The sequence below is a fragment of the Gopherus flavomarginatus genome, chromosome 1 (genome assembly GCF_025201925.1).
Source record: "Gopherus flavomarginatus isolate rGopFla2 chromosome 1, rGopFla2.mat.asm, whole genome shotgun sequence".
Lineage (NCBI taxonomy): Eukaryota > Metazoa > Chordata > Testudines > Testudinidae > Gopherus > Gopherus flavomarginatus.
Genome location: NC_066617.1, coordinates 257,988,210 through 258,012,140, shown reverse-complemented (window position 1 = coordinate 258,012,140; position 23,931 = coordinate 257,988,210). Strand labels below are relative to the sequence as shown.

At 40.2% G+C, this 23,931-nt stretch overlaps 1 protein-coding gene across 3 annotated transcripts in view; it reads right to left on the bottom strand.

Moving 5' to 3' along the window:
• Positions 1 to 23,931, bottom strand: part of RASA3 (RAS p21 protein activator 3) — a 207,707-nt gene that overhangs the window by 35,511 nt on the left and 148,265 nt on the right. For all 3 annotated transcript variants that reach the window (XM_050921823.1, XM_050921832.1, XM_050921842.1), the window contains 2 exons: positions 3,423 to 3,503; positions 1,836 to 1,908 (listed from right to left, as the gene is read on the bottom strand). In XM_050921823.1, the coding sequence (XP_050777780.1) occupies positions 1,836 to 1,908; positions 3,423 to 3,503 (154 nt within the window). The remainder of the gene's footprint in view (positions 1 to 1,835; positions 1,909 to 3,422; positions 3,504 to 23,931) is intronic.

The window sequence follows — 23,931 nt, the reverse complement described above, 5'->3', positions numbered from 1 at the left end:
AGCCTGGGAAGTGGGTAGGGAGATAGTGGGGGCCAGAGATGATGTGGGGTGGTGGTGGTCCAAGGACCAGCACCCATGTCCAGGGCCAGAGTCCGAAACCCCATGACCAAAGCCTGCCACTCGACAGCCCAGGACTAAAGCCCAAAGCTTGATTCTCAGCGCCCACAGGAAGGTGGGGAACTCACTGGCTGCCTGCTTCTCTGGTGTTTGCAGCTCTGAAGGGAGACAGAGTGCAACCCCTGCTGGTGGCCCTGGGGGAGGGGTCACTGCTCGACTCCCCTCCTCCCCTCCTCCAGTCACTGCTCAGGAGGCTGTGGCCACAAGACAAGCCCCTGGTGTCTACAGGCAGCCACAGTGGCTGCATTTAAGAAACACTGCAAATAGGCCCCTTTTAATGAAGCAACGGGTTCACAGATATTAACATATAGTGGTTTAGCTCCCTTTAAGCTTTCACTAGATTTTTAAAATGCCCCTCACCCCCAGTGTTCCAGGATTAGAAATTCCTATTTATTGACACTAATGCTCACATCGATCCCTTAGAAGTGAGCCATAGGGCAAGCTTCTAAGGCCAGGCCTACACACAGAAGTCACATTGGTTTAACACACCTGTGTTGATACCTACTGGTTTACAACTGGCGTATACTGGCTCCACTTGCATCACTAAATGTCAGCAGATTCTAATTAAACTGGTGTGGTAGATAAAGCCTCCCTAGTTTTGTTGCTAGGTGCATGGAGACCACAGTAAGGAGGGTACTCGAGAGAGACAACTGAGAATTTACAGCTACTTTGGCTCTCAGCAGCTGTGGAAGGTATTAGTCCCTCTCAATTAGCTGGTGTGTGCTAATTATTCTTGAAGTTAAAGGGATTTACTCAGGCCGTGTTGATACTAGGAAAGGTTTGCTGGTATAGCTATAGCCTCCTACACAGACATACTTTATACTAGCTTTTGCCAGTATAACTGCATCTGCAATAGAGCCTTTACCAGTATAAAAACATCAAAAAAATCACATCCTTAACTCCTATTACTAGACTGGCAAAGGTTTCTAGCAGACCAGGCTTCCGAACAAAATAAGCTACACCAGCAAAAGAACTTTTTTTGCCAATATAACTCCTAACTGATATAGCTAAACTGGCAAAAATTTGAAGTGTAGACCAGGACCAAGTTATCCATGATAAACTCTCCTTTAAAATAAAGATACAAGACACAGAATGAAAAACATCCGAAGAACTATTCTGGGGTAGGGATGAGAACTATATAATCTCTCTATATATACCTATTACTTGTGCTAAGTAAAAGAAAAAAACAGCACTTCTAAAGGGGTTACATTTTGCCTTATCTAGACTCATTTAAAAATGTTACATGTTACATAGGATCTAAGGATTGACGGGAAAGATTTGGTGTTACAGAACACTAGCATGCATCTGAAACTTTCAGTCTTGAATGGATTTCCCCTGTTGCTTTTAAAGTTCTTTATCTTCCCTGCGAGACAACCCTCCCACCTTTGACCAGGGAAGACAGGGTGGAAAAGCTATAAAACCACAGTCTGGAAAAAACTCACTTAGCAGAACTAATTCAAAAATTGTCTGTGCTGGGAGGGACAGAAAACTCTGTTGAGAAGGAAAGACTACCTAGGGAACTTGACTCCAATCACCTGGAAAACTGATACACTGCTGCCTCAGCACACATCTAGTCTGATCTGGGATATTGCTGGCTCTGCATTGTGCTTTGAAAGAGTCTTCAAAGAAGACAGCTGGCACAAAATGGAGCAGGATGCCGTGCCAACTATCTACAGTGTAGTATTCCAGTTTATCGCTCATTCCTTTGAAATACCAACCTCAAAATAAAACACTTCATCAAACTGCGGATTGTTCGTCTTCTTTTTAACTTTAGTCTTTTTGGCTTCAGATCTGCATGGACATAAAGAAAAGTGAACATTAGCAGAAGTGTCTGGTCCTAATGAGCAATTACCAGAACACAGAAGTAGCCTATTTGCTTTGATTTGTTTTATAAACTCCACGCAGCATGCAATGAGGCACACCTCTTTATGGGGGAGAATATTGCATGCGCACAGATTTCATAAATCAATTAAGTATCCACAGTTGTTATCCACAAACTGAAATGTGAGCTCTTGGGCCCAAATCCTGTAAGTTGTTCTGTCCAAGAACAATTATTGGGCAATGACTAGACAATGGAAAGGACTAAGGTGCATGCTTCTGAAGACAGGAAGCAAAAGAAAACTGATGGGTGATAAACAGTTTTGTTTGCCTTCAGTTCCCTAGCAAGTGGAATCATAACAGTTCAGTTATACAGTTTAATGGGACTTTTTTTTGGAGGGATGGGGGAAGAGGCATATTTAAGAAGACGGACAAGACTGATGAGCCAGCCAAAAAATCATACCAACTATAATTTCAGTAATACTCAACTGGTGTCATTTAAAAAGATTGCACTTATCAAATACAGTAGTTAAAAACCAACTACTGAATAAAATAACCCAAATACAGTACCACCTGTGATGGGCACAATAAGACACTTGGTCAGAGAATAAGAAGATGGACCAATCAACCTTCAAAGACTGCTCCACATCTGAGGCAAATGATTTGTCAAGAATGTGTCTCATTCATAGCACCCCCCCCCCGCCCGTCCAAGTTTCACTGTAAAATACTATGACGTATCTGTATCACGGGTTTCTGAGGTCACAGAACAGTTCAATTTTGCTTCTTCCAGAATAAGAACTTGTGAGATAATTCCCCTGATAAGCAGGAGCACAAATTGCCACTGATATGTCCAATAATATAAAAAATTGAAAGATGGAATGTGCAAATTTAACCTCAAATTTAACATGACTGTTTACAGTTAGGCTGAACAAGACTGGTGCAGAATAAATAATTCAATCGACGATATTGTGTAAAACCCATTCTGCAGTTTTATCTATTCTGGCGGATTGTTACACCCACACAGATTAAATTACAGGCTTGAGCTGTGCATAGCACTTTCCACAGGTATTAAGGTGCTGAACTACATAACTAAGAAGACCCCAAATGTTCAATGTCATATTGGAATAAAGCAGAAGTAAAAAGCTGTTATATATTCATTTTCCCTCTCTTCCGCTCTCCACTACTGCAAAATGGACAAGCAATTTCGTTGAATACTGACCTCCAACTGCCAAGTGAGAAGCTACACAAGTTAAGCTTGACCACAAATTATATACTTTGTAATGATCAAAGCTTTAAAAGAAGCAAAACTGCAATAAGCCTCAAGATACTTATAATTATATTAAGTAATATTATATCATATAAATAAAGTAGCAATGGCCCAATAAATCCTCTATCGATTTTAGAATGCAGATTTCTAATAAATAAAAACCCAAACCATCTGTTATGAAGCCCTACAAAATGGAAGCTCTTCAGTTTTCAATACTTGCCTGTATGGTCCTGCTAAGGTAACTGTGGCATAGGGATCACATTGTCCATTCACTATTGGGAGGCCTTTGCATTCTAGAACTCTGAAAGAACAAAAAAGAACCAGACAAAATAAGAGGAGCTTGAAGGAACAACCAAAGTTAGTGTCTTCTCATTTTCAGAGTGCTCCTTATTAAGGGATACAAATGGTGCTAGCATGATCCTGTATCCTTTCTTTTGTCTTAGACCAAACAATTGTTTCCCAGTTTAAAGTAATACCATCATTAAGGTCAGAAGCCAACATTAAACTACAGAGGAGTCTTAATTTGAAGGTCTCTTACAACACCCTAAACTTCAGTAACAATCAACAGTTCATGAAAGTCGCTACTATAGGTATGGAGGACATAGTGACATTCTTATGAGAGTTCATATCAATCACTGTTTACTTGTACATGTAAAAAAAACACTGTTTAAGATGAGAAAAGACTGCAGAAAGATCCTGGTATCAGACAAATAGTTTCACAGTGTTACATGCACAAAGGCCTATGTACTTTAACAAAATGCCAGAATACACAGCCAGTCACGACAAACCCATCATTTCCCAAACCAGTAAAACATCCTAACAACAAAACTCAGAAAGAATGAACAAACATGTTTTTCAGTTCTGCTTTCAAGAAGTTAGTGATGTGATACCAAAGGGACAGAATGCAACTAGAATGGTTGAGTCACCCTGCTCTGACTTCCTCCAAGCAAGGAATCTTTTAAGATGAAAAATTTACAGCTCTAACTTCCATGTTTCCACCTCACCCAAAGAGTGATACTAATATAAGTTAGTGTGGTTTCAGGTTTCACAATTTAAAAAGCTCTCAAGGAATGTAGCACTTATTGGTGAAAAAGGCAAAACAGCCTCTAGGATTCTCCCTTCTGAAACAAGTTCATTTTTGAATAGGTGAGTTTGTTGATTTTTGGGGGGCGGGGAAAGGGGGGGTTAGGAATAAATGTTCTAGAAAGTGAAGTGATGAGAGATGGGTGTGCTGAGGCAGCTCATGTTTGAAATGCATAGAGAAGAGAGAGGCAAAAAGCAGGAGTTTGATCTATTTAAAGTACCCCCTTCCCTTTGCAACTGGGTCAAATTACACTGTACTGTGTGTCAATACATAACCCTGGGCTTACTAGAGTTTTGGAATTTAAATTTATCTAGGTGGTTTTTGTTTACGGTGTGAGTGTTGTTTATATTTATGTATAACTTTTGTTTGCAATATGAGTGTTATGTGTACACACACATACAGAGATGACTCTCCATTGCACAGGTGACTACAGCAGCATAATCTACAGTAGTTGGTGAAGCGGAGAAGGAAGATGGTAGTTTAAATAGATGTCATTTCCAGCTGAGGGAAGATGCAATTTTTATAAATGAACATGTGTTTTCACACTGCAACTTGGCAAACGTATCAGTTGTAATGAAACTGTGCAGGACACTGGTGCTGCTTTAGTCAATGAAAATTTCTAAGGACTGGTCTACATGGGAAAGTTATATGGTATAAGATAAGATATCAATATAAACTGATATGGTTATACTGACAAAATTCCCCATGTGGACACACACTGATTCTGGAATAAGAGTGTAAGAACATAAGAACGGCCATACTGGGTCAGGTTAAAAGGTCCAGCTAGCCCAGTATCCTGTCTTTTGACAGTGGCTAATGCCAGATGCTTAAGAGGGAATGAACAGAACAGGTAATCATCAAGTGATCCATCCCCTGTCACCCACTCCCAGCTTCTGGCAAACAAAGGCTAGGGACCCCATCCCTGACCATCCTGGCTAATAGCCACTGATAGAACTAGATAAGTTCCTGGAGGATAGGTCCTTTCTGAACTCTGTTACAGTCTTGGCCTTCATAACATCCTCTGGCAAAAAAAGAGTTCCACAGGTTGACTGTGCATTGTGTAAAGAAACATTTCCTTTTGTTTGTTTTTAACCGGCTATCCATTAATTTCATTTGGTGACCCCTCGTTCTTGTGTTATGAGAAGGAGTAAATAACACTTCGTTATTTACTTTCTGAACACCAGTCATGAATGTATAGACCTCTATCATATCCCTCTTAATTGGCTGTCTCTTTTCCAAACTGAAAAGTCCCAGTCTTATTAATCTCTGCTCATATGGAAGCAGTTCCATACCTCTAATCACTTTTGTTGTCCTTTTCTGAACCTTTTCCAATGCCAATATATCTTTTTTGAGATAGGGTGACCACATCTGCAAGCAATATTCAAGATGAGGGCATAATATGGAATTATATAGAGGCAATATGATATTTTCTGTCTTATCTATCCGTTTCTTAATGATTCTCAACATTCTGTTTGCTTTTTTGACTGACTCTGCACACTGAGTGGATGTTTTTAGAGAACTATCCACAGTGACTTCAAGATCTCTTTCTTGAGTGGTAACAGCTAATTCAGACCCCATTGTTTTCTATTGTGCATTACTTTGCATTTATCAATTGTGACAGGGTCAGGCCAGATAGCTACAGGAGAGTGTTAGAAGGCAGATAGATTAGTCCCATATTAAGAAGATCCCTTTTCCCTGGGTAAGGTAACAGGGGCAGTCCCAGAACAAGCAGGAACTTGCTGGAACCAACTAAAGCAGGCAGGCTAATTAGGACACTTGGAGCCAAATAAGAAGAAACTGCTAGAATCAATTAGGACAGGCTGGCTAATCAGGGCACCTGAGTTAAAAAGGACCTCACTTCAGTTTGGAGTGTGCATGCGAGGAGCTGGGAGCAAGAGCACTATGAGCTGAGAGTGAGAAGACATATTACTGGAAGACTGAGGAGTACAAGCATTATCAGACACCAGGAGAAAGGTCCTGTGGTGAGGATAAAGGTGGTATTGGGAGGCAGCCATGGGGAAGCAGCCCAGGGAGTTGCAGCTGTTATGCAGCTGTACCAGGAGGCACTCCAGACAGCTGCAGTCCACAGGGCCCTGGGCTGGAATCTGGAGTAGAGGGCGGGCCCAGGGTTCCCCCTAAACCTCCCAACTCCTGATCAGACACAGGAGAAATTGACCTGGACTGTGGCTTCTACCGGAGGGGAAGGTCTCTAGGCTGTTTCCTGACCCACATGGTGAATCTCTGAGGTGAGCAAATCTGCCAATAAGCGCAGGACCCACCAAGGTAGAGGAGGAACTCTGTCACACAACACTGAATTTCATCCGCCATTTTGTTGCCCAGTCACCCAATTTTGAGAGATCCCTTTGTAACTCTTCGCAGTCTGCTTTGGACTTAACTATCTTGAGTAGTTTTGTATCATCTGCAAATTTTGACACCTCACTGTTTACCCTTTTATTCCAGATCATTTATGAATATGTTGCATTTAAACTAAACACAAAGGGCCATTTACTGCAGAATAAAAATGTCCACACAGAGTTATACCAGTTTAACTATACTGATAATTATACTAGTATAACAGAAAACTTTCCCATGTAGACAAACCCTAAAGTACAGGCGCCGGTTCTCATTTTCCCCGGGGATGTTCAACCCCCTGCTCAGCTCCAGAACCCATCCCTACTCTAACCCTTCCTTTAAACCCCTACCCTGCCTCTTTCTGCCCTACCCCTGCCCTGCCTCTTTCCGCCCCCTCCCCTCACTCTCACAGTGCCTCCTGCATGCCACGGAACAGCTGTTCTGCAGCCTACAGGAGGTACTGGGGGGGGGAGCTGATTGACAGGGATGCCAGCGGGTGGAAGTGGGGGGGGGGGGAAGAGCTTGGCTGCTCGTAGGTGTTAAGCACCCACTAATTTTGGAGCACCCATGGAGTCGTACCTATGACCCTAAGTCAGGGGTAGGCAACCTATGGCACATATGCCAAAGGCAGCACACGACCTGATTTTCAGTGGCACTCACGCTGCCCGGGTCCTGGCCACCGGTCTAGGGGGCTGTACATTTTAATTTTAAATGAAGCTTCTTAAACATTTTTAAAACCTTATTTACTTTACATACAAGAATAGTTTAGTTATATATTATAGACTTATAGAAAGAGACCTTCTAAAAACATTAAAATGTATTACTGGCACGCGAAACCTAAAATTAGCGTGAATACATGAAGACTTGGCACACCACTTCTGAAAGGTTGCCGACCCTGCCCTAAGCCCTTCTGGGCTGGACTGTCTTTTTATTTGCATTGTAAGATACCTAACATACTTTATTCTTACTATTTTTCCAACACCTCAATGTACTGATTACTAGTGTACAAAAATAATGCTAAGTTTGTGACAATTAATAAAAGAAAATTCAAAGTTACAGCTAATATGTTCTTTAGCTTTATCCACAGGCGTAGGAATTTGGAACATATGGTATGTAATGTCACATGCTGTTTTACTGCAGAATTCCTGTAAAAGTGTAATATAAAGGGGTGTGTGTGTGTGTGTGTGTGTGTGTGTGTGTGTGTGTATATATATATATATATATATATATATATATATATATATATATATATATATATATATATATATATATATATATATATATATATATATATATATATATATATATATATAGAGTTGGCCTTAATGTAAACAACTCAGCAAAAATGAGGACATTTTTCAAATCTTAATGTTATTAAATAACAATTCTCATGGAAGGACGAGTTTCATATTTTGAACTAAATCCAGACACGGTACAGTTTTTAAATTCCAAACCTTAAAATATTTACTCCTAGGCAAAATCTTTATATGGTTCTGAATACTCTGGTGAAACTGAAGTTCAAGATCAACAGAAACAGACACCTTGCCTAGAAGGAGACATACTGGATATTCACCTGCTGGTTTTATTTCTGCTCTGCGCTATAACCCTTTTATGTATGCACCTTCTGTATAGACAAGAGACTTAAGAAGTCCTCTACAGGTCTGGCTTAGCATCCTGCTGACACTGCAGCGTGTTGCCATATATGACCTGAATTCGAGCCACAAATTCTGCGCTGAGCAAGGTGGAACTGGAAGACTCCTTATCTCCACAAATCAGAGAGCATGTGAAGTGGTTCCTCTACTCTAGAGGAAGTAGAAATAGGGGCACATGTTTGGAATTATTTTAAGCACGCTAAAACCAATCACCTTCAGCAAGTTCTACTTTTTAAATTCAAATAGCACAGATATTACTAAAAGTGTGACCAAATCAGATTACTAATTGAACTGAACAATTATTAAGGGGAGAAAAGCCTACTCCCACTCAAAACCGTGTACCAATGACAAGCACATGCCCACTCTGATTTCCCTTAAGGATGGCCAAGAAAATGAAACACCATCTCAAGTAGTTTATTTCAGGGAGCAGATTTTCCCACTGTTCATGAATGGATCATTTCCAGTCCAGGTCTCCTGCAATACAGGATGAAATATCAGAAGTCTAAGATGAAAGCACACCCGTGGGTGAATAGAATATTCTGCCCCTTTTAGTAGGAGTACTTCTTCTAAAAACCATGAAGCAGAGCACCACTTGAACAGTCAAGATGAGTTTGAGTTCAAGTGTAAATGTTCTGTTTCTTTTGTGTGGGCAGAGGGAATGAGAAAAGCAAAAACAACCTTGAAAGAAAGAATATGTAGAAAAACAGGAAACAGATGCTGACATAAGCTGCTCCAATGCCTCTCAGGTAATTTAAAAGCTGTTAACATTTAAGGACAGAGAAAGTATGCAACAGACTTGAGTTTCTGATTTGAGGGAGGGGAAAGGAAGCTTGAAGGGAGGCTAATAATTGCTCCCACATTTTGTTGAGCACCAGTGAGAGATGCAATAAAATTCAGCAAAGCACAACAGGGTTTAATTCACAGCTTTCGTGCACTTTCATCAGCTGTGAAAAAATGTTGTAACTGCAGAACTACTTTGAATTATGGGCCCCTTTCTTTTGTCATAAGGAAGTTGTCAGGTAAATGAATAGTCCCACCTCTGCCAGTTGCTGTAATCCATAAGCAACAAAGGTGTTAGAATGAATAGCTGCAACTTTGTTCTAACAATCACATTAAGATCTGATTCTGCTGGATAAAACATACCTGTGTAAAAACTACACAGAACACCCATTCACTTCTTCTATAAGGGAATGATGGTGGCTGGGCACCAACTTAAAAAAAATCAGTCAAAAATGAAATGATTTTACCTTATTTGCAAAATTAACATTATTTATGAGTGCTAAATTAGTGAATGGAAATGAGAAGTTAAGCAAGGTATTTGTACCTAACACAAGTTGTGTGACTAAAGAGACCCAAACACAATGTTTGGCTGCTGCTGCTAGAGCCTTTCTAGTCCATCTGATAGTTACTGACCATTGTTAGAGTCTATAGCTGAGCTGTTAGTAACTGAGCTACCCCTTGCAACTACAGAAGTTGGGATATAGTGGAGTTATTGGTGGGCCACAAGAGAAAACTCTTAATGCAGCTGCCTCACTATTTTCTGCTTATGGTTTATAAAATTAGCAGGTTTCAAAGAACAAGAACAAAATGATTTCAGCTTTCAGTGTGGTTCATAACCTAAACCGTTGCAAGGGCAAATTCCCTAAAGAAAAACAAACACACACACTTTAGAAATAGTCCCTGTTCTTTACACTGAGTGATACTAAAATGCATGGGGATGGGAAGGTAAAGGAAGGATAAACATTTCTGAACAGAAGACAAAATAGCTCACATTTGACAACATTAACATTTCTGCTGCATGTGGGCTTCCAATCATGAGGTGTGATCACTACCAATTGCCTACATAATTTTTTTTTAATTAATGGAGATATCCTATCTCCTAGAACTGGAAGGGACCTTGAAAGGTCATTGAGTCCAGTCCCCTGCCTTCACTAGCAGGACCAAGTACTGATTTTACCCCAGATCCTTAAGTGGTCCCCTCAAGGATTGAACTCACAACCCTGGGTTTAGCAGGCTAAACCACTGAGCTATCCCTCCCCCCAGCAAACGGTGCTGCCTTTATAAAGTTTCCCTATGCAGTGAATCATTCAGCAGAGCTACAGAAAGCAGCAGGGTAATCCAAGCATGTAGACTCCCTATCCCTTCCTTAAAAGAGAATCAATTATTTGAAAATTCCATACCTTTCTCGTTATTCAAGGGTGCATGTTGTGTGGGTACATGTGTGTGATGGAAAAGAAAGAGCAATATTCATAAAGTAGTTCCAGTCTGAGACATTGGGTGAAATCCTTGTTCCATTCAAGTAATTGACTTGAGTGGGGACAAAATTTCACTCATTTTAAATGTGCACTATCTTAGCAGGGAAAGGGCTGCACGGTATTCCTTGTTTCCTTCACAAAGTTTTCCATATGAATATCTGAGAGCCTTGGGACACAGATTTTTACACACACACAATGCATAATATATTCAATGGCATGGTATGTCAGCCTGGTTTCTACTTTTGGCTTACTAGTGGAGTATAGTCAGATGACCTAGGCAAAATACTAAAGGCAAATTATTCTGATTCTTCTCCTAAAAAACCCTAAAAATTCCATAAAAAACACAACTCAGGAGAGAAATCGGGAAATGCCAATGCTAACTTTACAAGCCAGCTTTAACTTTGCCCTCGTTTGTGTACATTATGACCTAAATTCAGCGAAGCCCTTTACCATGTGCCTAACTTTAAGCGAAATTTTACAGTGCTACAGGGACAATATAATCATTGGGAATCATTAAGAAAGGGATAGATAAGAAGACATAAAATATTATATTGCCTCTATATAAAACGATAGTACACCCACATCTTGACTATTATGTGCAGATGTTGTCGTCCCATCTCAAAAAAGATATATTGGAATTGGAAAAGGTTCAGAAAAGGGCAACAAAAGTGATTAGGGGTAAGGAACGGCTGCCGTATGAGAAGAGATTAATAAAATTGGAACTTTTCAGTTTGGAAAAGAGACGACTAAGGGGGGTTATGACAGAGGTCTATAAAACCATGACTGGTGTGGAGAAAGTAAGTAAGGAAGTGTTATTTACTCCTTCTCATAATACAAGAAATAGGGACCACCAAATGAAATTAATGGGCAGCAGGTTTAAACCAAACAAAAGGAAATATTTTTCCCACAGTGCACAGTCAGTCTGTGGAACTCTTTGCCAGAGGATATTGTGAAGGCCAAGACTATAACAGGGTTAAAAAAAGAATAGATAAATTCATGGAAGATAGGTCCATCAATGGCTATTAGCCAGGATGAGCAGGGATGGTCTCCCTAGCCTCTGTTTGCCAGAAGCAGGGAATGGGCGACGGGGGATGGATCACTTGATTACCTGTTCTGTTGATTCTGTCTGGGGTACCTGGCATTGGCCACTGTCGGAAGACAGGATACTGGGCTAGATGGATCTTTGATCTGACTCACTATGGCCGTTCTTAATATACAAAGATAGGGTGACCATAATTCCCGGATGCTAAATACGGGACAGCTGGTAAAATTACTCATATTCAAGTTACTTCAATGGCAATCAATCAGAACTATGTAGTACAAACGTTCAAATTAATATCAAGTTGACTGAGCCTCTGTTAAGAAATACTGAGTAGTTAGATTCTTTTTATTTACCTTCTTATCTTTAAGGCTTTAGGGTAGATAGGGGAGAGGTGACACACACACCTGCGGCTGCAGGGTGCTGTGAAGCCTGCAGGTCTGGGGTGTGAACGGGCTAGAAATGGCTTCCTCCACCACCACTCCAGAATTTAGCTGAGAGGCAGAGTGGCTTCCCCATGCCAGTGCTGTGTGGGGCTTTGGCACATGCAGGGCTCAGCTCCTCCTGGCCAGCGCCTTGGGCCAGAGGGTCTTGGGCTTTCCCAGGGCACCAGCCCAGCCAGAGGTAGTGGGGGAAGGAAGGAGCCTGCTGGCCAGGCTCTTGGTGAACTGAGCGCTCCAACCAGGGGCTGGTTCTCCGCACAGCGGTGGGAGTGGGATGTGCCTGCCGGTGGGGATATGGAGCAGCAGCAGGGTTGGGGGGAGGGTGAAAGGGCAAATCAGGGAGAGGACAGCGAGAGGGGAGCTTGTAAAGGTCAGATTGGTGGGAAGCAAAGCTGACATGTAGCTGACTGCCGCCTGGCACATGCCTATGCTCACCAGCCACCACAGCTCACAGCGCACAGCCAGTTCTGGCTGGAAATGGGATGCGGGGGTGGGGCCCTGCTGGCCAAGAGCCAGCACGTGGGGGTGGGGGGAGGGGGTCTGCATGAAGACCAGCAGGGGGAGCAGTCCAGCCCTGCACACTGCAGCTTCGGTCAGCCCCCAGCCTTGCACACCCACCCCCATGGTCAGCCACTGGACCTCCCCACAGTCACCACTGGTGGGTGGGCAGCTGATGAGCAGCAGGACACGCCAGTACTGATGGGGGTGGGAGAGAGACAGAAAATACGGGATAATTTGCCCATTTTTAAGAAAAAGTCAGGATGCTTGCTGGAGGGCTTAAATACAGGACTGTCTCTTTAAAAACTGGACGTCTAGTCACCCTATACAAAGACAATACATAAAGTATAATGAATAAATAAAGGGCTAATGTAAGAGAAAAATGAGTTAAGATGAAGTTATTAGGAAAGAGGAATCAATATTACATTAAAACCACAATAACAAAATCTGAAGAAATTTTTAATTAAATTAAATGCAAAAGAAAAATAACGCCAACACTTGTATAAGTCTAACCTGACCCTATTTCACTGAAGAGATGTCCTCTAAAGTGGACTTTTTCCAGAGTTTCATTTTGTAAAATAAAAGTTTAAGGATTTTTGACTCATGGATTTTTTTTTTCATTTTTCTGCTGCTTAATAACATGAAAACCAATGAGAGAGGTCTCTACATTGTGGCTCAAAATACCAAGGCTGGCTCCTAATAACAGCTTTAGAAAGATATTTTTAAAAAATGCACACACAGAGAGGACCATCTGGCATGCTAAATAAAGGAAGCAGAATAAATACTGTGTGTCAACCATACCATTCTCGCAGAACAGGAAGTTAATTCATTAGCAGTTTAATCATTTAATGAGCTAATTATAAAATAGCTGTAAGCTCCCTTAAAGACAAATAAGAATAAAAAGATATTCTGCAGTGTTAATATTAAAAAAAATCTAGTTAAATTCTCTTAGTTGAAGACACCTCAAGGCACACAGATGCTTAGTGGAATTTTAAACATGTGCACTTAATGACCATTACATCTGCCTTGGCATCAGCACTACATTTTATTACATGGAATAACAGTTCAAGCATGAGAGGGCAAAGAGAAATTACTGGTGAGGAGAAGAAAGGATTTTTAGAAGAAGCAGATTTTAAGAGGAGACTGAGACCCAAATGCAGGTAAGCAGCATGACAGAAAGTACAAAGCAAAGTGTGTGAAAAGAAAGAAAGGGAGTAGTAAGGCAAGAGGAACGGAAGCAGCATACTGAATGAGTAGGGGAGTAGGAGGGAATAGATGCAAGATGTGAGGAGAGATGAAATTATGTAGGGCCTTGTAAGTGAAGTGAAGTATTTCCAGTTGGATGTAGGAAGACAGGAAACCAGGTATTCAAGGAGTCAGTGACCTGAAAAGAGCCACTGTAGTGGCATTTGGGATAAAATGGTGTGATTAGTGGGGAACGTGAGAAGAGCGGAGGACAGAATGGAGGTGGTTGTGATAAACAAGGAGAGAGATGATCAGAGTCCAGACAAAGGTTTAAGCTATGAGGATAGCGGATTTGCACAATATTAAATAGAAGGAATGAGGGACTCTATATATGGGAGCAGAATGAAAGGAAGAATCAAAATGAAATAGAGGTTGAGAGTCTGGGAGATGGCAAAGATGATGGCAGGTGTCACCAGCTGGCACTGCTTCACAGAAGTCTTCTATGATCTTTTTCTTAGCTTGAGAAGAAATTATCAGTCTTTGGAAGATATGCTGTGTGGTATTAGTTTGGATATAATACAAGGTTCAAGGTAGAAGGAGCTATGAGAGCAACAGGAGAGTTTGTGCTCTGGCTTGGTCTCCAACTAGAGTCAGTCCTTGAGGCAGAGTTCTTCCCTGATATTGGGTTGTTATTCCTGAAAAAAAGGATTGCCTGCAGGATGTCTGACTATGTCATGTCAGGACTGGTGTATGTGTGCACACACAAAATAAGCTACGCTTAGAATATACCCAGATTCCAGGTCAATAGTTTCTCTTTCCACTGGGAAGCCCATCTTGAAGGTCCTGGACATCCTCTACTGTTCAACATATGGGTAACCATATCAATATCAAAAGATGGAAGATGAAGAGGGGTCAGGAGAACAAAATATGAGAAGCCAGTTCTGGAAAGACTGAAATACAGTGGTGTGGGGACATCAAAGAGGAGATGCAAGGAACAGGAAAATTTCCAGAACATGGACAGATTTGGGAATCACCCACAGAGATGGTAGGTGAATCCATGGGAATGGATCAGGTTGCCAAGAGAGTAGTGAGAAAAGAAGAGGAGATGAATCTTCAAGATAGATGGAGAGGAGAGAATAAAGGAGCCACTTAAGATGACAAGAAGCAAGGCAGAACAACAAAGAACACAACGGAGGTAAGCCAAAATGAGACAAGTGTTCTAAAGAGAAAAGAGGGTTCAACTGCAAGAAAAGAACAGCAAGACAAAAGAAGCACCTTCTAGTCTTATCTAAGAGTTCTCAGATTCTGACATGGTGGGCCAAATAGGGGGCAGAACTACTCCATGCTGGTCACAGACTGGGTGTTTTAAATAAAGATTTTGACAAGTAAATAAATAAAATGTGTAACTACAGACATTCCTAACTCTGGCTATAGGTGTCACAGGAAAAAGTACAGAAGACAAAGTCATCTCAGCTCAGAACACATTTCTTCCTAAAGGCCTACGAACCCACAAACTCCCTGCAAATAAATGTTAATGCTTTGTGAACAGGAGTCGCTAACAGAGAGTTTCGAGAGGGAGTCTGGAAGGGGAGTGGGAAGGGGGCAAGGGACAGCTGCCATTCTTTAAGACCTTTAAACTAAACTATAATCAAAACTTCTTGATTTAAACAAAAACCCTATCCTTAACCTAGATAGTTGTAGGAAAGAATTCAGGAAGAAGCCCAGCCGCAGACTAGGGGCTATCCTGTTTATTGTGCTCAGTGTAGCATGTATGATTACCTGTCCTGTGGGCGGGTGGCGTACATGTGCACTCGGTGCAAGGAGCTCCTGGCCCTCAGAGACTGCGTACGGGCTTTGGAGGCCAGGGTGGCGGAACTGGAGAGGCAGAGAGGTATGTTGATGAGGCTTCCCAGGACACTGTAGATTTGTCCCACCTCCGGTCAGACAGCCCCTGCGCTGTTGAGGAGGATGAAAGGCCCAGGGAAGCAGAGCAGTCAACGGGAGCAGAGGGAAAACTTCCCATAGTTGGGACCCTCCTTCCAGATAGTGTTACGGTATCCTCTCGCACTAAGGTTACCTCTCCGGGGGAGGGAACTCCAGTCACTAGGAAAAGGCAAGTGTTAGTCATGGGAGATTTGATCATTAGAAACATAGATAGCTGGGTTTGTGATGACTGGGAGAACTGTATGGTGACTTGCCTGCCCGGTGCGAAGGTTGTGGATCTCTCGAGGCACCTAGACAGACTTATGTGTAGTGCTGGGAAGGAGCCAGTGGTCGTGGTACATGTAGGTACCAATGACATAGGGAAGGGTAGGACAGACCTCCTGAAGGCCAAATTTAGGCTGCTAGGAAGGAGATTGAAATCCAGGACCTCTATGGTGGCATTCTCAGAAATGCTCCCAGTTCCACGCACAGGGCCAGGCAGGCAGGCAGAGCTTCAGAGTCTCAATAGGTGGATGAGATGCGTGGTGTAGGGAGGAAGGGTTTAGATTTATTAGGAACTGGGGAAATTTTGGGGATAGAGGTAGCCTATACAAGGATGGGCTCCTCCTAAACCAAAGTGGATCCAGACTTCTGGCACTAAACATTAAAAAGGTTGCAGAGCAGTTTTTAAACTAAGAGTTGGGGGAAAGTCGATTGCCGCAGAGGAGCACGTGGATCAGACAGAGACTTCTCTTAAAGGAGAGTCTATTGATAAAGATTCTCTAGGTTTTAGTCAGGAGGAGAGGATGGAAGAGGATAATGTAAGGGCCAGATCACATGAGAAATATTCACATAAAAAAGAATCTGACAAATCAGAAAAGAGCAGACAAATAAACAGTGACAAGTTTTTAAAGTGCTTGTACACAGATGCTAGAAGTCTAAATAATAAGATGGGTTAACTAGAGTGCCTCGTGTTAAAGCAGGATATTGATATAATTGGCATCATAGAAACCTGGTGGAGTGAGGACAATCAATGGGACACAATCATTCTGGGGTACAAAATATATCAGAAAGACAGAACATGCAGGAGGTGGGAATGGCATAATATGTGAAAGAAAATGTAGAATCAAATGAAGTAAAAATCTTAAATGAACCCATATGTTCCACAGAATCTCTATGGATAGTAATTTCATGCACTGATAAGAACATAACATTAGGGATCTACTATTGACCACCTGTCCAGGACAGTGACAGTGATGATGAAATGTTAAGGGAGATTAGAAAGGCTATCAAAATTAAGAACTCAATAATAGTGGGAGATTTCAATTACCCCCATATTGACTGGAAACATGTCACCTCAGGACGAAATGCACAGACAAAATTTTTTGATCCTTTAAATGACTGCTTCTTGGAGCAGTTGGTACAGGAACCCACAAGGGGAGAGGCAATTCTCGATTTAGTCCTCAGTGGAGCACAGGATCTGGTCCAAGAGGTAACTATAACAGGACTGCTTGGAAATAGTGACCATAATATAACAACATTTAACATTCCTGTGGTGGCAAGAACCCTTCAACAGGCCAACATTGTTAATTTAATTTCAGAAAGGGGAACTGTGCAAAAATGAGGTGGTTAGTTAAAAAGAAATTAAAAAGGTACAGTCACTAGAGTGAAATCCCTGTAAGCTGCATGGACATTTTTGAAAGACACCATAATAGAGGCCCAATTTAAATATATACCCCAAATTAAAAAACACAGTAAAAGAACTAAAACAGAGCCATTTAAAAGAAGCAGTGAGAGATAAAAAGGCATCTTTTAAAAAGTGGAAGTCAAATCCTAGTGAGGTAAATAGAAAGGAGCATAAACACAGCCAAATTAAGAGTAAAAATCTAATAAGAAAAGCCAAAGAGCAGTTTGAAGAACAGCTAGCCAAAAACTCAAAGGGTAATAAAATGTTTTTTAAGCACATCAGAAGCAGGAAGCCTGCTAAACAACCAGTGAGGCCCCTGGAGAATCGAGATACAAAAGAAGCACTTAAAGACGATAATGACATTGTGGAGAAACTAAATGAATTCTTTGCTTCAGTCTTCACGGCTGAGGATGCGAAGGAAATCCCCAAACCTGAGCCATCCTTTGTAGGTGACAAATCTGAGGAATTGTCACAGACTGAAGTGTCACTAGAGTAGGTTTTGGAATTAATTTATAAACTTAACAGTAACAAGTCACCGGGACCAGATAGCATTCCCCCAAGAGTTCAGAATGAACTCAAATGTGAAGTTGCGGAACTATTAACTATGGTTTGTAACCTACCCTTTAAATCAACTTCTGTACTCAATGACTGGAAGTTAGCTAAAGTAACACCAATATTTAAAAAGGGCTCTAGAGGTGATCTCAGCAGTTACAGACCCATAAGTCTAACGTCAGTACTGGGCAAATTAGTTGAATCAATAGTAAAGAATAAAATTGTCAGACACATAGAAGTACATAAATTGTTGGGCAAAAGTCAACATAGTTTCTGTAAAGGGAAATCGTGCCTTCCTAATCTATTAGAGTTCTTTGAAGGGGTCAACAAACTGTGGACAAGGGGGAGCCAGTGGACATAGTGTACTTAGATTTCCAGAAAGCCTTTAACAAGGTCCCTCACCAAAGGCTCTTATGTAAATTAAGTTGTCCTGGGATAAAAGGGAAGGTCCTTTCATGGACTGAGAACTGGTTAAAAGACAGGGAACAAAGCATATGAATAAATGGTAAATTTTCAGAATGGAGAGGGGTAACTAGTGGTGTTCCCCCAAGGGTCAGTCCTAGGACCAATCCTATTCAACTTATTCATAAATGATCTGGAGAAAAGGGTAAACAGTGAAGTGGCAAAGTTTGCAGACAATATTAAACTGCTCAAGACAGTTAAGACCAAAGCAGACTGTGAAGAACTTCAAAAAGATCTCACAAAACTAAGTGATTGGGCAACAAAATGGCAAATGAAATTTAATGTGGATAAATGTCAAGTAATGCACATTGGAAAAAATAACCCCAACTATACATACACTATGATGGGGGCTAATTTAGCTACAACAAATCAGGAAAGAGATCTTGGAGCCATCCTGGATAGTTCTCTGAAGACATCTATACGGTGTGCAGCGGCAGTCAAAAAAGCAAACAGGATGTTAGGAATCATTAACAAAGGGATAGAGAATAAGACAGAGAATATCTTATTGCCCTTATATAAATCCATCGTATGCCCACATCTTGAATACTGAGTACAGATGTGGTCTCCTCATCTCAAAACAGATATACTGGCACTAGAAAAGGTTCAGAGAAGGGCAACTAAAATGATTAGGGGTTTGGAATTGGTCCCATATGAGGAGAGATTAAAGAGGCTAGGACTTTTCAGCTTGGAAAAGAGGAGACTAAGGGGGGATATGATAGAGGTACATACAATCATGAGTGATGTTGAAAAAATGAATAAGAAAAAGTTATTTACTTGTTCCAATAATATAAGAACTAGAGGCCACCAAATGAAATTAATGGGCAGCAGATTTAAAACAAATAAAAGGAAGTTCTTCTTCACACAGCGCACAGTCAACCTGTGGAACTCCTTGCCTGAGGAGGTTGTGAAGGCTAGGACTATAACAGGGTTTAAAAGAGAACTAGATAAATTCATGGAGGGTAAGTCCATTAATGGCTATTAGCCAGGATGGGTAAGGAATGGTGTCCTTAGCCTCTGTTTTTCAGGGGGTAGAGATGGATGGCAGGAGAGAGATCACTTGATCTTTATCTGTTAGGTTCACTCCCTCTGGGGCACCTGGCATTGGCCATTGTTGGCAGACAGGATACTGGGCTGGACGGACCCTTGGTCTTACCCAGTATGGCCAGTTTTAAGTTCTTATGTTCTTTAGTTGACTGAAAGTTTAAAATACAAACTTCAGCTTTAAAACAAAACAAACAAAAGTTGCAGAACTACCAGGATGGAAGCTCAGCTAATTTATTTTTTCATCTCTACCTACTCCCCAAAAATCTGCACTTTCTGTGCCTATACAAGTATAAAAACAAAGTTCTTTTTAACTCCTTCTTAGATGTATAGATATTACATATTTTATAAATCTTTCTTGATTTTTTTCATGTGGATTCCCATGTCACATAATTTGCAAATGTAGTTAGAGTACTGCAGCAAATACATTTATTTGAATAAAAAAAGAAAATAATTCACATTTAAGAATATAGATAAATCAATGATTATTAATATACATTGAAAACAATCAGCGGTGCTTCTAAAATGCTACATAAAGTCCACAGTCTTCTGGAGACCACATCTGGTATGTCCTGGTTCATGTAAAGCATATGTAACTGTTAACAGTACAGAAGTGAAATACTGTGTCTTCAAAACATAAATTGAAATACATAAAACTCAAAAAACTCTGGCTGCATGCACATGAGTAATTAGTAGGGCTGTCGAGCGATTAAAAAAATGAATCATGATTAATCGCATTGTTAAATAACAGAATACCATTTATTTAAATATTTTGGATGTTTTCTACATTTTCAAATATATAGATTTCAATTATAACACAATACAAAGTGTACAGTGCTCACTTTATATATTTTTTATTACAAGTATTTTCACTGTAAAAAAGGAAAATAGTATTTTTCAATTCACCTAATACAAGTACTGTACTGCAATCTCTGTTATGAAAGTTGAACTTAAAAATGTAGAATTATGTACAAAAAAACTTGAATCCAAAAATAAAACAATGTAAAATTTTAGAGCCTGCAAGTCCACTTAGTCCTAATTCTTGCTCAGTCAATTGCTCGGACAAACAAGTTTTTCCTCATGGCACTATGGTAAGTGGCATTACAAGATATTTACGTGCCAGATATGCTAAAGATTCATATGTCCCTTGGTGCTTCAACCACCATTCCAGTGGACATGCATTCATGCTGATGACGGGTTCTGCTTGATAGCCAGCCAAAGCAGTGCAGCCCAATGCATGCTCGCTTTCATTATCTGAGTCAGATGCCACCAGCAGAAGGTTGATTTTCTTTTTTGGTGGTTCGGGTTCTGTAGTTTCCACATCAGAGTGTTGCTCTTTTAAGACTTCTGAAAGCATGCCCCCTACCTCGTCCCTCTCAGATTTTGGCAGGCATTTCAGATTTTTTAAACCTTGGGTTGAGTTCTGTAGCTATCATTAGAAATCTCACATTGGTACCTTCTTTGCACTTTGTGAAATCTGCAGTGAAAGTGACCTTAAAATGAACAATGTGCTGGGTCATCATCTGAGACTGCTAGAACACGAAATATATGGCAGAATGCAGGTAAAACAGAGCAGGGGACATACAATTCTCCCCCAAGGAGTTCAGTCACTAATTTAATTAACACATTTTTTTAAATGAGTGTCATCAGCATGGAAGCATGTCCTCTGGAATGGTGGCTGAAGCATGAAGGGGCATACAAATGTTTAGCATATCTGGCACATAAATACCTTGCAATGCCGGCTACAAAAAGTACCGTGCAAATACCTGTTCTCATTAGGGTGACCAGATAGAAAGTGTAAAAAAAAAAAAATCAAGGCAAGGGTGTGGGGGGTAATAGGTGCCTGTATAAGAAAAATCCCCTAAAATTGGGACATTGGTCACCCTAGTTCTCACTTTGTGGTGACACTGTAAACAAGAAGAGGGCAACATTATCTCCTGTAAATGCAAACAAACTTGTTTCTCTTAGTGATTGAACAAGAAGTAGGCCTGAGTGGACTTGTAGGCTCTGAAGTTTTACATTGTTTTGTTTTTGAGTGGAGTTATATAACAAAACCAAAAAACCAAAAAACTGTAAATTGCACTTTCATAACAAAGATTGCACTACAGTATGAGGTGAATTGAAAAATACTATTTCTTTTGTCATTTTTACAGTACAAATATTTGTAATAAAAATAATATACAATTTGGTTTCAATAACAACACAGAATAAAATATATATATATATATATATATATATATATGTGAAAACGTAGAAAAAACATCCAAAATATTTAATAAATTTCAATTGGTATTCTATTGTTTAATGGTGTAATTAAAACTGTGATTAATCGCGATTAATTTTTTAAATCGCGATTAATTTTTTTGAGTTAATTGCATGAGTTAACTGATTAACAGCCCTAGTAATTAGAGAGACATTGGTCTTGATTAACAACTTTGTATTATTAAAGGGGACTGATCTCTAGTTAGATGCAATACTTTCATTAATGTATGCAAATTGAACTGATTCATCAGCAATACTTAAAGCTGATAACAACCACCTACTATGTTTTACGACTTCTTAGAGTAATGCAGACAAACTATATAACACTTGCCCATTCTCCTCTCAAAACTAATACGTGTGTCAAAGTTGACACAAAAAAAGGATTTTAAGCCTTCTTAATCAGAAAGTAACCCAAAAAAGACCTCAGAAACACACCTCCTTGTTATAAAACAATATGCTGCAATTCAGCGGGTAATTAGTGAGAGAATTTCAGGATGACTCAACCCTACATTACAGACTGGGATTGTTAGAAACTGTATTAAAAAACAAACACCAAAAACCCCACCCAAAATGTAGCAAATCAGGAAAATACCATTGTAATTGACATTCAACAGTATAATCCCAGGTACTCATTCTCTTGAAAGTAGATAGCAGATCTGTAATAATATTAGGAAAGTAAAATAAATAAATAAATAAATAAATAGCGACCCATAGTTTAGTGGGACTGAGTTAATGCACAAAAATTAGAAAGTGAAATTGCACAATCTTCTTTCACTGGTCTGACAGTTCAAAGTGAATCAGGTTTGTAAAGTTCTGTTTAATTCACAGTATTCATAGGACCACAAATAAGACTTTCCTTCCAAACAAGAATACCATACAGACAAAACCTGCACAGTTTTAATACATTTTCCCATCAAATTAAGTCTAAAAAAAATCCTAAATATGCTTGGCTTTACAGAAATACAGGCTAAACAGGATTCATGAACCACTAAATTTAGGAAATTTTCACCAGTCACAGAATGCTGAATTACATATTTTGTTCCTCTGTCCCAGAACTTTCCACAGCTCCTATTATCCCACTTTCTACATCAGGTAAATGACAGTGAGCTGCATGTTTCTGAACATTCTCAGTTGCACTGCTGGTCTAGAATACAGAGCTAGGCTCCAAACTGATGGATCTGTCCATTTATAAGGGCACTTGAGAAGAGCCCTATCTCCCGGAGATTATTTTATACCTTCTGCTGCTCTATGACTCGAAGATGCACATTGTACATACATACAAGAAGGCACTACTAGCAGATATCAGGAAAGAACATGTCAAGTCACGTTATACCATGGAAAACCTAAACAGAATGGCTCCAAACACAAAAAGCTTCCACTAGAAGTAAAGCTTTCCTATTGTTGCATCTTCCTGCATTATAACTGGACAAACACGGATTTAAATATTAAAAGTAAAATATCTGTTCAGGTACTGCAAAAATGCCCCCATGGGCTGACCCTGCCTGATGTCCCTTATTTTTTAAATGCTCTCAACATGGGTGCTGCAGGGAATAGTGTTCATGATTTGCTAAGTGGTTCTTCTCCCCTCTTCTCCCCAGTCTGCAGTTGGATATGCAGTCTTTCAAATAAGACATTAAACGTCTTGACCAGTTGGGGTTGTTAGATATTCCATGGCATTTCCCCTACAACAAAAGTAAGGGTATTAGCCCTGGTGTCCTGGCCAACTTGAAATGTTAACATTCTGTTGAACAAGTTTCCAGTTGGATACAATATTCTGTTTTGCTTCTGCCCTAAAAGGGCATTGACTTCTTCTGAGCCCACTTAAAAGCCACCATGTTTCAACCCAGAGGAGGATGTACTTCATTTGTGAATGAAGTGATTTTTGCATATTCCCTGTTCTGTGCAGCTTTGCAAAGCACTTTGGGATCTTTTGGAGTGAAAGACAATGTAAATATAAGACTTTTTGGATTATTTATGTTCTTTGGTTATTTAAATCTTTTAAAAAACATTAAAAAACACACCATCCAATCTAAGGCATGGTCAAGCAGCTATTCTGGTATAACTAGACCTAATTAATATCCTATATTAGCTGTATAATTTCAGTTATTATACAAGCAGCTCAGATCCATGTTCATATTAAAGAAATCTTTAAAGCTTCAGATATATTATGCACTTTATAACTAACTTACTAGTTTTCTCCATAGATTTTAAGGCCAGAAGGGACTACGTTTTCATCTAGTCTGACCTCTTGCATTACATGAGCCAAAACCCTCACCCAATAATTTCGGCATCAA